The 16068-nt window shown below is 40.2% G+C and overlaps 1 protein-coding gene across 1 annotated transcript in view; it reads right to left on the bottom strand.

Annotated features, from left to right (window-relative positions):
* Window positions 1–799: 799 nt before the first annotated feature.
* The window catches only part of CC2H3orf70 (chromosome C2 C3orf70 homolog), an 89301-nt gene continuing 74032 nt past the window's right edge, over window positions 800–16068 (bottom strand). The window contains exon 2 of the mRNA XM_011286039.4: window positions 800–4759. Coding sequence (XP_011284341.1) covers window positions 4203–4759 — 557 coding nt within the window. The 3' untranslated portion in view covers window positions 800–4202. The remainder of the gene's footprint in view (window positions 4760–16068) is intronic.

The following is a 16068-nucleotide window of genomic DNA, read 5'->3' as shown; positions in this document are numbered from 1 at the left end:
TGTGGACACAACGATACAGAAGCTCAATATTAAAGCCTCTAGTGATGATCTGCTTTCAGAATTGTTCATACTGTGAAGAGAGCACTGCTTCAATCTTAACAGAAAAAGGAACTCAAAGCACTAACAGAAGCATGGCCCTTTCACAGTAGTCAACTCTCCAGTCTCTAGAGTAATGAAAGGGAGCAGTGACGTGACATTTTTAAAAGGTAATCCCAAAATTAATTTTGAGACGTGCCCTCGTAATTATGTTTGGATGTGAGAAATACCGACATCCCTGGAGTTCACGGCACTGAGACAGTGAGGACTCCCACCTCCTTCCCCTCTCCTCCCCTGTGGGAACAGACACAATCCCAGACTATTCAGACAAACCTAAAATGCAACTGTCCTCCTCAATTCTGGCCCTCACCTCCTGTGGAGAGGGGATAGGAAAGAAAACTGTTAAAATGTTGTTTCCCTCATGTGAAAGGCCAAAACATGTCAGTACAATTTTGCAAACAAGATGGAATAATCAAGAGCTGACATATAAATATTAGTTTAACTTGTGCTTTCTCCCCGACCCCCTGCCTAATAGTATTTATACCGCCAAACCTATCTGGGTATTTTGGCAGTTTTCTAAAATAGGTTGTGTCCTATACCCAAATAGAGAAATTTGTATAAAATGAGTTTGTTCTGATTAGTCTCAAAAGAACTGCTTCAAATAGGCCAGGAAGTAGAGGTTAAAAAATAAAAGCACCAGCCCCACAACAGTATCGAATCTGAGATCAAATCCAAAAGGTACTTGAGGACAACGACTTCACCGTTTGGTTTTAGTCTGGGTGGTTTATTTGGTTTTATTTTGTATTGTATTACCTTGAAGTACAAGTCTTCCTTTCCCAGGAAAGCAACCGTTTTTCTTCATGGTTTTCCTCAGATTCTTACTTCAAATCTTAAAAATTACAAGGTAAAAAATACCTAGGTTTGATTGTAAAAGCCTCATTTGTTAATGTACCAAATCGTTATAACCACAAAAGCATTTTAATTGCTTTGTCATTTCTCAGAAGAGTTAGAATATCTGAAACTGGAAAATTCCAAAGTAAGTCTTGGTTAGGTAATAAAGCTGAATTCCATACAGCACTTCTTTTGCATCTTCCACCCTAACAACTCTTACATCAACTTTCAGGAAGCGGGAATGGTGCCAGGCTTCCACACAAGCCCCCAAAGCACTTTCTCCATCCACACAGCCCAACCCTTCACTCCAAGTGAACTACCAGGTTCAAATTATTAAGTTTTAGTACCTGTCAACGTACAAGTATTAACCCAAAGACTATTTAACATGACTGTGTTCGATGTCTATAATACACATTGCAGTCTAAACATTTTCTAAAGTGCCTATAAATATGCTTATACAAATGAGCAATATAATATCAGGTTTACAGAGAAATTATTTTATCTAATATATAACAGATAGGCCTAGAATTTAAGTTGTAAATACCCATTTTCATATCCTTATCAGTTGTTTTTGGAATGCAAGCATTAAGAAACAATTCTGGTTCAATCATGTATGATTTTCAGAGAATTATTAACAGTGCTATGACAAAGAAACCCTTGCTTGTGCTTGTTTAGAAAAGGCTATTTTGAGATCCAGGAGCATCTGATATTTAGAATCCAATGGAACATCTTCAATTCTATAAAAGAGTAGTAAGTGAAGCTTAGTGAATTTTTAATTATAAAGAGATTGTGCAAATATTTAAAGTGATTATCAACCATTATTAAATCCAAAAATTTCATTAAAATCATGGGTAATCTGAATGGCAGTTCAGGAGTTTAAAAAACAGGGACCTAGGCAAAAGTCATAGATATTACAGATGAAGGCCCCAACCCTGACACAGTCAGCTTCAGAAACATGGCCCTGTGACCACGTATTTCCACAGCTTTGGAGACCTGGTGGTTGACTCTGACCAGTTTAATGAACAGGAATGTGAGCCCAGAGTACAGAACTGATAAAACTGTGCGGAGAAAGGAGACCCTCCATATGCCCACCCAGGGGCTTCACTGAGCTCAACCACAGGGTAGGTGCAGACAGGACCCTGGGGTCGCTGCTTCGATCCTGAGTACACAGTGGCTGGCTACACTGCTCGGCTCACGGGATTTGGGCTTCCATGCCTGCCTTCAGCTGGCTAGTAAATCATGGGAGGCACTGAGAACCTCAGACAGGCTCATCAGATGTCTGTCCCTAAGCCATCAGGCCAGGGAAGGTCCTCTCTGCACCCCCTCCTCCACCTGCCCTTTCCTGGAGCCTGCTGTTCCTGGAGCTCCTCTCACCACCTTACTGGTCTGACTTGTTGAGTCTTTACATTTCAGTCAGCGGGAACTTTATGCTGCATTCTCATCTAGCACAGGAAGCTTTAACTGCCACTGCTTTCAAAGGAATACGTGTACTCTGTTTTCTAAACCCTAGCGCTGTTTTGGGCACCTAGACCTAACAAAGTGTTCTAGCCAATCATTTGAACTACATGTACGACCAAGACAGCAGACTCTGCCTAGAATGATTTGTGAAGGATGCCAAATGGAGGCTTCAGGGTGGAACACAACAGGCCTCGTCTTATTTCTTAAAATACAAACTAAAGTGACACAGAAGAGATGTGCCAAAATGCGGACAGAGCACGAGATAGTGCCACGAGAGCACGCTCACAGAAAGTGAGGGCATAAGAAGTATTTCTCAACCTCCAAACTTTGGCAGGTGTATCAGGCTGTATTTTAAACTTCCTGAACTCTTAACTACGCCTCACAGAGAGGAGACGTGGAGAAATGGCAGATAAGCAACTCACACAATAACACCTTGTATAAAAGGAAATTAGGAGAATTCGGAAGAGAGCTAAGTAAGAAAGAATTATTCACTATTTTGTGTGTGTGAGAAGAGAGAACATGTACAACAGACAATGAATATTACTGTAGTAAAGTGAATGAATATTACACAAAATATCTTCTGACTTAGCAGCAAACTATTTCAACTGCTTTTGCATTTGCATAAAAAATCCATGCATCATACTGAATTCTAACCCATTTCTCACCTAAGCCATTCTAATGCTTCATACAACCAAATGAAGCAGAATTAATCAAACCTATTAGATTCATTCCTAATCCCTAAAGGACTGCTGTGTTTAGCATTTCCATGCTAACTAAAACTATTGATTTTTTTCTTAAGACGTCAGATGTGGCTGCCTCCTAAATATAATACCTATATAACTTCCTAAAAGTTTTCCCCAGATTTGAAAAACAATTAAGAAAAATGGGGAAATGTTGAGGAATCCACCCAAGAGGCCAGCTCAAACGTGGCAACACGTTCTCCAGCTGCATGCCTAGTACTCTCCTTCCCCTGGGTTTCCAGAGCATTCTGGGTACCATTACCCGCATGTGTTAGCACAGCCCTCTGCTGGACTGCGGGCCCCTTCCTGTAGGAGTCAGGTGTTACTCAGTCTGCATCCCACTGTGCACCCTGCAGAGCGTAGGCACGCAGCTAAAGGTGGATTGAACATGAAACTGAAGGCGTCATCTCTTCTTAAATGAAGGTCTGGCTCTGCCCCAGATCACGCAGGGTATGCAGACACTGGCCATAACTAGGGGTCGAGCGAACCTCCAGTAACCTCCCAGAAATAAACTGAGACAACAGGGGCCCAGACCGATGCAGGTGGTGAGAAGAGAAAAGAGACAGAATGGCATCTACAGTGCACACTCTGTTCCCCGCTCCTGAGCTGATTCCCATAGGAGACTAGCAGGGTAGGGGTGCCTGTGGGCACACCAAAAGGAACGCCAAGAGGGGGTGTGTGTGTGTGTGTGTGTGTGTGTGTGTGTGTGTGTGTGTGTCAAGAACTGGCTATGTAGAAAATACTGTCTCCTTCGCTGTGGGTAGCTCCTCAACCTGATCCATGATAATCATCACTTCACTGCTTTCAGAGTTCCCAGTGAAATTAAGGCTGGGTCACAATTCATGACACCAGATGCTACATAGAAAATAAGTCAAGATACAAAAGAAAACCATTTATAAGAAAAAGAAGGTCTTAGTTCTAAGACTAATTTAAGAGTGAAGCTAATCAACAGACCACTGAACCACTATGGTTGTCAGAGAGGGGTAGAAAATACCAACTGCAGTGGAAAAAGGATCCATCAGACCAAAGTACAAAAGCTCAGTATGGATCAGAGGCCGTGGCTTCCTGCTCGGACTCTCACACGGTGGTTTCTATTGTTTCAATCACTTCCAGATCTGACTGTGAAGGGGAGAGAAGGGTGCACTCATCCGGTTCCCAGCTGCTCTCCGGACTGTAATCTTCCTCTGAACTCAGTTCCGCTCCTTCTTCTGTGTCCTCATCACATGATTCCACATAGTGAGCCCCAATGGCATTGATCCCGGAGTCCTCAGAACTTGAGGGAGAAGAGCAGTGATCTATTTTTGGTGTACTGCTCTCTCTTGAAATTAAGGCATCATGTGCAGAGACCTCCTCAGGGCTCATTTTGTGGGAATGTGGCGCCGGCTGCTTCTGCACGTAACACATCTTCCCATTAATACATTTAACCTGATAGTTGTCGATAAAGAGGTCTGAGATCATACAGTACCTTGGTGAATCAGGGGGGAGGGGTGGTTGGAAGACAGATGCAAATTTCAAAAAGTGTTCAGTGAGTGAGACTGAGATCTGAATGGTGTTCGTGGGTTCCCGAGGCTTTGCAGGAATCTCAGTGCTTGGAAGCTGCTCCACAGGGGTCATAGGCTGATACACATATTTGCCTGTGAGGAACACAAAAAAAAGTGGTTGAAATCTAAGAGTATTACACAAAGTACATTAACACAGCTGTAATGGTTTCCTTCTGAGGATTCAGAATGTTTTTAAAAATATTTCACCATCAAAAGAAACCAGTAATAGAATCACTCTACATTGTTATAATCAATGAAAAATACAGCATGATACATAATAACATCATGGTATTTCCATCTAAGAAAACTCACACACTACAAATTTTAATTTATATTGATGTCTTTCTAGTACTTCTGAAGTGGGTATATACTAAAATTCTTATTTTAACAACAGTCTTAAATGATTTATCCCTTACACTAGAATAAAGAAAGCCCACAATATATGTATTGTAAGTATGGTAAAAACACACTGTAAAATAGCATACTATAAAATAATAATTCCATTTTATTTTTAATAGTTATATGCTAATATTTATGCTAATACATACATTTAAAAACTGGAGAAATATATACCAATTTATTATCAGGATTACAGAAGACTTTCACATCTTAGGTTTCTGTTTTAATCGGAATACATATACACATGCGTATTTAACAGGTAATGGCCTACAGGACTGTCCCAGCCACTGGCAAGGGCTGGGGTAAGGTATAAGGTGGGAAATGATCTCGTTCAAGGCCCAAGGGCATCAATGGCCTAATTAGGAGATGTTCTCCCTGACACCAGCTCCCTTGGTACTAAGCAGCCTAGGCCAAGCAGAAACAAAGGCACAGGTGGTGTAGGGGGTAACCTACCAAGTGTTTCTAGGAAACCAAGAAGCTTATCTCCACACCTTCCCCTCTGCTCTGAGCAGGGCTTCACACAGCACACCTAGAAGTACAACCTAAACAGATCTTGTCCTAATGTGTGTCTTTCTTTGTTCTTTCACTTCACTCAACATTTGCAAAGCCAGGATCCGGTGTACCAAGTGCTAAGGAAACAGAGATAGAGATGGAAATTATCCAGTCTGTAAATCTAAAATGATTTCAATATAGAAATCTGGAAGTAAAAAAAAAAATCCTGAAAAACTCAGAAACAGTGGCCACAACTGTAGGCACCATCTTGGGTTTCTCCTAATGTAGTTGAGAATCAACCAGTCCACACTGTATCTTCAGCACATAATTATGACAGGGCTTTTTAACCTAATGGCACTATTGCCATTTTGGACCAGACAATTCTTTGTTGTAGGGGGCTGTCCTATGCACCGTACGATGTTTAGCAGCATCCGTGGCCTCTACCCACTAGAAGCCAGGAGCACCTCCTCCACAGGTATGACAAAACTGTTCCCAGACATTATCATAGACCCCTAAGGGTCAGAATCGCCCTGGATGAGAACTACTGATTTATGATCCCGTCATGAGCATCTCTTTGCAAGCAATTCACTCATTGTGCATGCACCTGGCTCCTGTTTATTTCTCGGTCAGACTGGAAATTCTAGGACAGAAATCACATTTGTATGGAAAATTACCTTAGATTTTTTAACATTTAGGCCATGGAAGAAAAGCAATTTAAGATCAGAAAAGCAAACTAGGCCATAAATAGTACAACATCAGCAATCTATTAAGATCAATCAGCTTGCCTATATTTTTTTATTTCTGTTCCTGACTCTTGTACAAAAGTGTAGGCTTAGATGCTATAATTTCATTGTAACTAAATTACTCAAAAATATATTCAGTTTCATTCTGGAGTAACACATGGAAAAGGTACATTTAAAACTGTTAGTCCTTTGGGTTCCTAGGTCTGCTTCAAAGCATGGACATGTATCATGTAAACCCTAAATGGTCTGATAAAAACAGAGGTGAGAAGAATCCGTCACACCTGCCTGGGGGGAGTAGGTTTCAAATATGCCAGTATCTTTATTTCTCTGTTATCTGTAAGGAAGTACAGTATTATTTCTTTCAAGAAAAGTTCAAATCACTAGAGTTTGGTATAGTAGGACCTCTGCATCCAAGCACCACTGGCACTATCAGCTGAAGGGGCAAAGAAGGCAGAACTTCAAACCTCCCCTCCAATCTTCCAGTCCCTTATATTCACAGTGGTGAATAAATCATCTGGAATGGACATTGGTCTTTTCTATTCTTAGTTAGTGGACTGGTGGTTACTGAGTTCAGGAGGCTATGGATGACAGGCACTCAAGAAATGCCTTTTGCAAAATGCTGATTAAGTTTCTGGCCCAAATGACCTCTGGTTTAGTTATCCACTTGTCACAACTGTAGAAGTTCCTGAAAATTCTTACTCAGACTCACAGGGATCAGGGCTTTATTTAGTTCAAAGAAGGAGGAACTCCATGAAGACTGACTGTGGAACTTTTGTAACCACTCTGTCCTACTCTCACTTGCCCTCGACCCACCCTCCTTTCTCTTCTCCTCCTTTCTGCTTCTTCATAATGTCTTTGTTCTTTCTCTTCATCTCAGTTCTTCCACCTCTTCCTTTCTCTAACCCTGTCTTCTTGAAAACTCTGTTTTTCTTCCTTGAAGTGTAGTAAAAGAAAGGGAAATGCAGCTGGGAGACAAAGTATGCAGAATACTGTATTCTACTCTTCATTTGCTTCTATAAGTTGTACTTGTTAAATATGCTTACTCTGAGTTAGGTGACAGCCCATTTATCTGGTGCTTTGGGGACACAGATGTAAAGAGGAAGGCAGAGAAGAAAAATAGCAGAGGCAGCCAGATGAGAAACTAAGTTTAGTAAACATCTTTCAAACATCAATTAATTATATAAAACTATATTGTTTAATTTTCTTATAAATACATAATTAACAGGAGAAATCAAGGATTTAGTTTTATAAAGAATCCAGAGGGGTTTGTACTTTGCACCATTCCCCGGTAACTTCTGCCCTGTGGCTTACTATACTGTGAATCTATGTTTGTAATGATAGCCCCAAAGCATCACAAGATCCTGGATTATCAGAGAAATTCAATTATGTCTGCTATACTGTACTTACTAAGGGAATAAAATGAACTAACACACTACAATACCATGGACAAAGCTGGGGGGGGGGGTCCTGGCCAAAATTCCACAACCACTATACTTTATTCTCTGAACAGTCCTTTTAATTAAGAGTTTAGTATGTTATTTATTTATTTATTTATTTATTTATTTATTTTTAACGTTTATTTATTTTTGAGACAGAGAGAGAGCATGAACAGGGGAGGGTCAGAGAGAGAGAGGGAGACACAGAATCTGAAACAGGCTCCAGGCTCTGAGCGGTCAGCACAGAGCCCGACGCAGGGCTCGAACTCACGGACTGCCAGATCGCGACCTGAGCCAAAGTCGGACGCTTAACCGACCGAGCCACCCAGGCGCCCCTAGTATGTTATTTAAAGAAATAAGTAGTGGCACCTTGATGGCTCAGTTGGTTAAATGTCCAACTTTAGCTCAGGTCATGATCTCATGGCTCATAAGTTCGGTCCCCACATCAGGCTCTGTGCTGACAGCTCAGAGCCTGGAACCTGCTTCAGAGTCTGTGTCTCCCTCTCTCTCTCTGCCCCTCCCCTGCTCACACTCTATCTCTCCCTCTCTCTCAAAAATAAATAAACTTTTAAAAACAAAAAAAGAAAGAAGTAGATGAGAACTTTTAAAACTTAAATCTCTAAAAGGAAAAGACACTCAGAGATAGACAGGGCTTGAAGTAGAAAGTAGAGGGAGAATAAAAGAAAAATCTAGATATAATATAATCCAGCAATCCTACTTCTGTGCATATACTCAAATGAAAGCAAGGTCTCAAAGAGACAGCAGTTGCATAACCATGTTCATAGCAGCATTATTCACAGTAGCCAAAAGGAGAAAGCAACCCAACTGTCTATTGACAGATCAATGAACGGAAAAACAAGATGTGGGATATACATACAACGGAATACTATCCAGCCTTAGAGAGTAAGGAAATCCAGGATACAACATGGATGAACCTTGAAGCTATTACGCTAAGTGAAATAAGCCAGTCACAAAAAGACAAATACTGTATGGTATCACTTATATAAGCCACCTAATTTAATCAAATTCATATAGGCAGAAAATAGGGTAGTGATTGTCACGGGCCAGTAGATAAAAGAAACAGGAAGCTGTTTAATGGGTATAGAGTTTCAGTTTTGCAGGATGAAAAGAGTTCTGGAGATGGATAGTGGTGATGGTTGTACAACAATATGAATGTAGTGGATACCATGGACCTGAACACTTTAAAACAGTTAAGATGGTATATTTTATGTATATTTTAACATAATTTTTAATACTAAAAAAATTAGTATAATTCATTATATGGAGGGGAAACTCCGTATGATCCAGAATATGTAAAGAATTCTTACAACTCAATAACAAAAAACAAGCAACCCAATTTTAAAAAGCAGTGAAGCTATGCAAGAGCAATACCAGGAACCCTTGTCGTGATGGAAATGCTCTGTAATTTGACTACATCACTATCGGTATCTTGGTTATGACAATGAACTACTGTTTTGCAACTACAGTTGTCACTAGGGGAAAGTAGGTAAAGGATACATGAATCTCTGTATTATTTGTAAAACTACATCTGAATCTTAATTTTTTCAAACTAAAAAATATAATTCAAAACAACAGGGAAAAATCACTATAGAAGTGATGTTGTGCCCTTTCTGGTGCATTATTTATCAGGAGGTAACATGCTGTGGCTCCATCTCATATTAACTTTGAACACTTGTTTAATGTGGTATCTGTCCAGGTTTCTCCACTGAAGAGTTAGTATTTTTCCCAACAGTTATTTCCTATTTCCATCATTACTCCTATATTTATTAATAGAATTCCATGTAAGCAATTCCCCTTTGTTTATTTTTTCAATTATTTAAATTAAATATGATTCACAGCTATTTATTTTGTTCTATGGATTGTAATCCATTACTATCATTATTTACTTTGCTCCTCAAATTGTACCATATTTAACTGCTGGCAGCTCCTTCAAGTTAGCACCTGAGTCCTTTCAACGTGCCCCCATCATCCTTTTTTGAAGACTTCCATGCTTTCTGGCACCATAGATGTTACTGGCTTATCTGGTACTCCCCTGCCCCAGTCCAGGAATCAGTCATTTCTCCAAGGAGCCCTAGTCCTTCACTTACGAACTTAAACACATTCTTAAGTTTGTTCTCAAAATATTCCCAGGAAGCAGAGTCTTTGCTTGCTAATGACTCATTCCATCACTCACTAAACTCATCCAGAGGAAAGTGAATACTAAATCTCATTACAGTACTTAATTCCCATTAAAAATAATATAAAAAATTAATGTCACAAACCCATTAATTTATCTGGAATATTTTTCAAGGGAGCTGAAATCACTTTCTTAATAATGAAATAGACTATACAACAGCAAGATTAAAAAAAAAACAGTTGTGATCTGTAAGTGAAAAATAAATTTCATACATCTTGTTTCTTTTTGGGAACCTGGCCCAACACCTTCAGCTATTTCTCAACCAAGGACTGATCAAAACCACTACATAAGTAACTTCTAGTATTCTTTAGGAGTCTGAGTTCATAACTTTCCTTATCATTCTTCTCCTTTGGTGTTTAGCAATAATATATAGTACATACTTAAAAAAATTTTTTAATATTTATTCATTTTTGAGACAGAGAGAGACAGAGCATGAATGGGGGAAGGTCAGAGAGAGAGGGAGACACGGAATCTGAAACAGGCTCCAGGCTCTAAGCTGTCAGCACAGAGCCTGATGCGGGGCTCGAACTCACGGACCGCGAGATCATGACCTGAGCCAAAGTCGGACGCCCAACCAACTGAGCCACCCAGGTGCCCCAATACATACTTTTTAAACAATGCCTCGATGAGACACTAAAAAAGATTTATGTTCTCATCCTAGTTCTTTGGTTTAAAAAAAAAATGGAAGAAGAAACGTAAGACTTAATTACTTTTCCAACATCACGTAACACAACAGAAGTCAGTTCTAAGACCCAAGCCTTGTGACATCTGTGTTCTTCATGAGGGTACTCATTACTTCATTAATAAGGTTTAGATAATGCTCTTATTAGCTTATACTGTTGTTCTCTACCATTAACTACAGCTAATATTCCAATTTGTAACAGCAGATTGGGGCGCCTGGGTGGTTCAGTCAGTTAAGCGTCCGACTTTGGCTCAGGTCATGATCTCAAGTCTGTGAGTTCGAGCTCCGCATCAGGCTCTGTGCTGACAGCTCAGAGCCTGGAGCCTGCTTCGGATTCTGTGTCTCCCTCTCTCTCTGCCACTCCCTTGCTCACGCTCTGTCTCTATCTCAAAAATAAACATTAAAAAAAATTTAAAAAATAAACAGCAGATCTATTTCCTTGAAGGAGTTTCTTTCATTTGGTTCTAGAGCACAAAGGGAAGAGAAAAATAAAACCCCAGTAAATGTAAAAAATAATTTATATGCCCTGTTAAGCTACTGTATGCACTTTGTTAAACTATTTTTTAAAGAACAGTTGTGCATTTTGATTCTTAAAAAAGATCCTTTGGGAGGGAAATGAGCTTTTTGCTTTTACAGATAGTTTTATGACTATTAAATGTGTGTCCCCTTGACACATGAAGTACACTGCTCTCAGGGAATGCAAAGTAATTTTAAAATTAGCCTAAGCAAAACATAATTAGAAAGGTAAATCTACTGAAAAAAAAAATTGAGTGGCCTAAGGGAAATTGCATCCACAGTTCAGTTCTTTGATTTTATATAGTGAATCACAATTATGTTTATTTTATTCTCAAGGGCATTCATTACACTGAAAGTAATGTTAAATATCCTTATTCAGCTATTTCTGCAATATACATTTACTAAGTTGAGCAGCATATCACAAACTAAAAACAAAGGAACATATTTATTATAACCAACATTTTTTGTGGCCTTACCTTGTACCCTGCTCCACTGGCAGTCAATGTATCATATTTTTGTTTTACTTTATTTTTCTTAAGTAGGCATCACGCCCAGCACAGAGCCTACTGCAGGGCTTACACTCATGACCCTGAGATCAAGACCTGAGCTAAGATCGCGAATCAGATGCTTAAGGTGCTGGGTGGCTCAATCTGTTAAGTGTCCGACTCTTGATTTCAGCTCAGGTCATGATCTCACAGTTTGTGAATTTGAGCCCTGTGTCGGACTCTGCACTGACAGTGCAGAGCCTGCTTGGGATTCTCTCTCTTCCTCTCTGACCCTCCCCCACCAAATAAATAAACTTAAAAAAAAAAAAAAGGAGTCAAGGGGCACCTGGGTGGCTCCGTCAGTTAAGTGTCTGACTTCAGCTCAGGTCATGATCTTGTGGTTCATGAGTTCAAGCCCCACGTCAGGCTCTGCACTAATAGCTCAGAGCCTGGAGCCTGCTTCCAGTTCTGTGTCTCCCTCTCTCTCTGACCCTGTCCCCTCACGCACTGTCTCTCTCTCAAAAATAAAGAAACATCAAACAAATTAAAAAAAAAAAAAGAGTCAGACGTTTAACCAAGTGAGCCACCAGGTGCCCCTACCATGTATTTGTACTTCAATCGAGGAGAACACTGAAGTTCATATACTGCCCAATATGTTAAAGTCCCCAATGAGAACTTTATGCAAGATCGTAGTTTCTTCATTCTTCAAACTACATAACCGTTAGTGCAATGGAACTTATTAATGTGAAACAAAACCCTAGTGAGACAGAATACCAAAGGCATGAATTATTTATTCATTTAACAAACATTTATTGAATATCTACCAAGTTTATACCACTAAATCAGGTGCTACAGGGAAACAAAAAGAAATACAACATGTAGTGATGCTTCAAGAAGTTTCCAAACTAGGGTAGAAGATAAAAAGTAAAATGAAATCAATAACTGAGTAAAACTGTAAGAATATACAAGGGCATTCACCGAGCACCAGAATAGGATTGCAGGCTTCACTGAAGGAATTTACACGGCTAGTAAAAGATACGGACCTGTGGAGTAGCACATAGAACTGCTCCAGACCAGTTGCAGAGCTGGAAGGATCAGTTGGCACTGGAGGTTCACAGAGTCTACCTTTTAAAAGCTTTAACTCAGTGTCTGGCACACTGCAAACATTCTATTACTGGTGTTACTTACAGAAGGCAGGGGCTGCCTACCAGTCTCTAAGCCACTCTACTGGCTTTTCAGATTGCTACGTGGCCAAGCCCTGCAAAGCCCATGACCACCCCTAGTCCTCAGTTTCTACAACTCTCTGAATGCACCCAGTTTCCTGATTCAGTTTAGCCTGTAAACTTCTCTCTGACCACAGCTGTCTGCCACCCTACCTTCATCACCTACCCTACAAACCCTACAATCCACTTTTACATATGCTTTCACTTCTCCCTCAAACTAGTATTTATTAAGCCTCACTTGTGTGCCAGGCCTTAAATTAGGGGTCAGGGGGTTAAAGTAGCAAGAAGAGGGACCACATCCCTGCCCTTATGGAAGGAATATGTATATTTGAACATACAATTACAAACCATAGAAAGTGATAGACAAAAGCGATAGAAAAAGCAAAATTAGTGATTAGCAATTACATGTGGGATGCATGATTTGGACCAGGGGAGGGATGAGGGGAGGGTAGTGTCAGGCAAGCCATTCTTGAGATGACCATACATAGTAATGCCCCCTCAGGACTGAGTGGGGGTTACCAGGCAAAGAAGGAGAAGAGCCAGAGTGGCTGAAGCATGATGAATAAGAGGGGGCCAGACCATGTAAGGCCCTAGAGACCATGTTAAAGATTGGGGATTTTATCCTGCACGCTAGAAAGACACCACACAGCTTTAAGGAGAGAGTAATGTGACCAGCTTTGCCTTTCTACTCACTTCCATTTCTATCTGCTCCTCTCGCAGTTTGGCACAAAGCTAATCCAAAGCACTCAACAGACTTAACAATTAAGCTACCATCTTCTCTCCCAGTTTCACACTCAGATCTGGACTTCAGTCAAATAAGTGGGAGACGAACTGGAGGAGGTAGAAGAAATACCACTTAGCAGCTGGTACTGGGCAGGAGCCCTTTACCAACAGACTCTACAATCCACAGTGCTCTGAGCCACACTTCTGACACCTTGAGGTATGGGCAGGTGTTATAGTGAGACCTTCCCTAAAAATATCATTTCTGAAAGTTCCATAAACCAACAACAGAAAGAGAAGCTGTTTGCCACATTTATCATTTTATAAAGCAGTCAGTCTGAACAGAGGTATAGTGAAAGCTCTATACTTTTTTAAACCATGTTTGGTTCTACCTGAAGCCAATTCTTCTGGTTTAAGGGACAGTTAAGGACAGATCAAAGTAACACACTCTTGTGTATTTTAACAAATACCAAAACAAAAAAAAAAAAAAAGAAAAAGAAATAAAAACTCTACAAATACCTGCCAGTAAACAGCAAGGGGGAAAGAGAAGAAGTATAAAATTCATCCCTCTTACAATCTAGTTGGGTCATACAAAACATCCAAAACAGCACAAGAGGAAAGGTAAGTATTAAGCTGTGAAGGCATGTACTATACACAGTGTAGGACCGCAGAGAAAAGTGAGGGCTGGAAGGGCTTAGAAAATATGGAATGGGGGCACCTGGGTGGCTCAGCTGGGTAGGCATCCAACTCTGGATTTCAGCTCAGGCCACGATCTCACGGTTCGTGAGATGGAGCCTGGTACTGGGCTCTGTGCTGACAACACAGAGCCTGCTTGGGATCCTTTCTCTCCCTCTCTGCCCCTCCCCCACTTGTGTGCGCATGTGCATGCGCACATGCGTTCTCTCTCTCTCTCAAAATAACATTTTAAAAAAAAGAGACAGAAAATATGGAATGTAAACTGAAGAGAAGCTGGGACTCGGACCAAAGAAAGTGGCATTCCAAAAATCCAGGGGTGGAAAAAGTATGGGATATTGGAGGGATGGTGGGGTGACCAGCCTGACTGGAACACAAGGCTCTCCTATGACCAAGACCAGTCTCACCACCGAGATAATCTGGAAAGAGAGCAACACCCTTCCCTTGCCTTAGAAGACTATATACAATAGGAGATACTCTGCTAAGTAACCTGGCACAATGAAATTCCCTGGACTTGTAGACACAGATGATTCCAGTTGGGAAAGAGCCTCTTCTAAGGCTAGAGTTCAGAAACATCCTAACAGATAAGTCTGGCTAAAACAATCCACAGTTAAACAAAACAAAACGGGCAGAGAAGGAGAACTCTCGGGCTTCCATTTCCTTTTAGGTGACCAAATAAGGCCACAAACAAGGGACCATTTCCTTTTAGGTGGCCAAACATTATTTCACATGTAGGAGCGTATAAGGTCTACCTCTTTTCACTTAATTTGTAAGTCCTACTTATTCACTAGAGCTGCTCTGTAGAGCTTTTGTAAACATAGTAGATTGTTTAGAAAAAGGGACAGCTGAGGGAGTCTTCTCCCAAGGATGGGTCAGCCACGGACAGTGAGATGATGAAAATAGTATGTTCAAAAAGAAAAAGATGGCAGCTGACAGGGCACACAGAGACTCAACCAGTATGTATTAAGGGTCTGTACATCACAGTGCACGAAAACACTAATGAGCCTGATGGAGGGAAAGAGGAATTAATGAGAAAATGGCTAATTACGGATCATTACAAGGTAAGAAAAGCTTTATGAGTGCTACCCTTTTTTATCTAAAGATGGATGATCATAATAATAGTCATTACCTCTGATTTCTTTATAACAAGCCTTGACCTTATGGGCATTTTATGTGACCATCTCAGCCTCTTACCTTTTTCTGAAAAAACCACTAGTATATGGGCTGAGTTACCCAGTCCATAAACTGGGCAACAGATTTCTAAAACTGCAGTTAGAAAAATTTGAGAACAAAGAAATTCCCTAAGGAAGGCAGCAAAACTGGAGAGCTAGAACATGATGACCCTGGTGGGGCTTCTACCATTCTACTAGCATACAGCTATATAGTTCTACAGATCCCAAATAAGTTATTGGCAGCCATTAATTCAACGGACAGATATTCTTGACAGACTAATGCTAAGGGAAATGGAATAAGACATCTGTCACATTTATCTATTGATCTGGGGATGAAAAGTTCAGAAATTCACAAGAAAAGGATGCTAACCAGTTAACCTGATCTAAGAAAAATAAGATCTTGAAACATCTGAAGTATCTGCTTAGCACAGGGGCTCAGCAGGGATTCAGCAGATTTTTACTGAATTTTTGAAAATGTATCTTTGTTGTAGGTTATTTTTGTAGGGAACATGTAGGTACATACTCAAAAACTTAATTTCCAAATTTATACAAACCAATATGGCATTCTAGAACTTTCTTATTAATCACAATGAAATACATTCTAAATTATCAATGAGATGTAATTTCAAATCAAATTATTAATA

The sequence above is a fragment of the Felis catus genome, chromosome C2 (genome assembly GCF_018350175.1).
Source record: "Felis catus isolate Fca126 chromosome C2, F.catus_Fca126_mat1.0, whole genome shotgun sequence".
Classification (NCBI taxonomy): Eukaryota; Metazoa; Chordata; class Mammalia; order Carnivora; family Felidae; genus Felis; species Felis catus.
The sequence above is the reverse complement of the archived record's forward strand: the minus strand, read 5'-3'. Positions and strand labels throughout refer to the sequence as shown.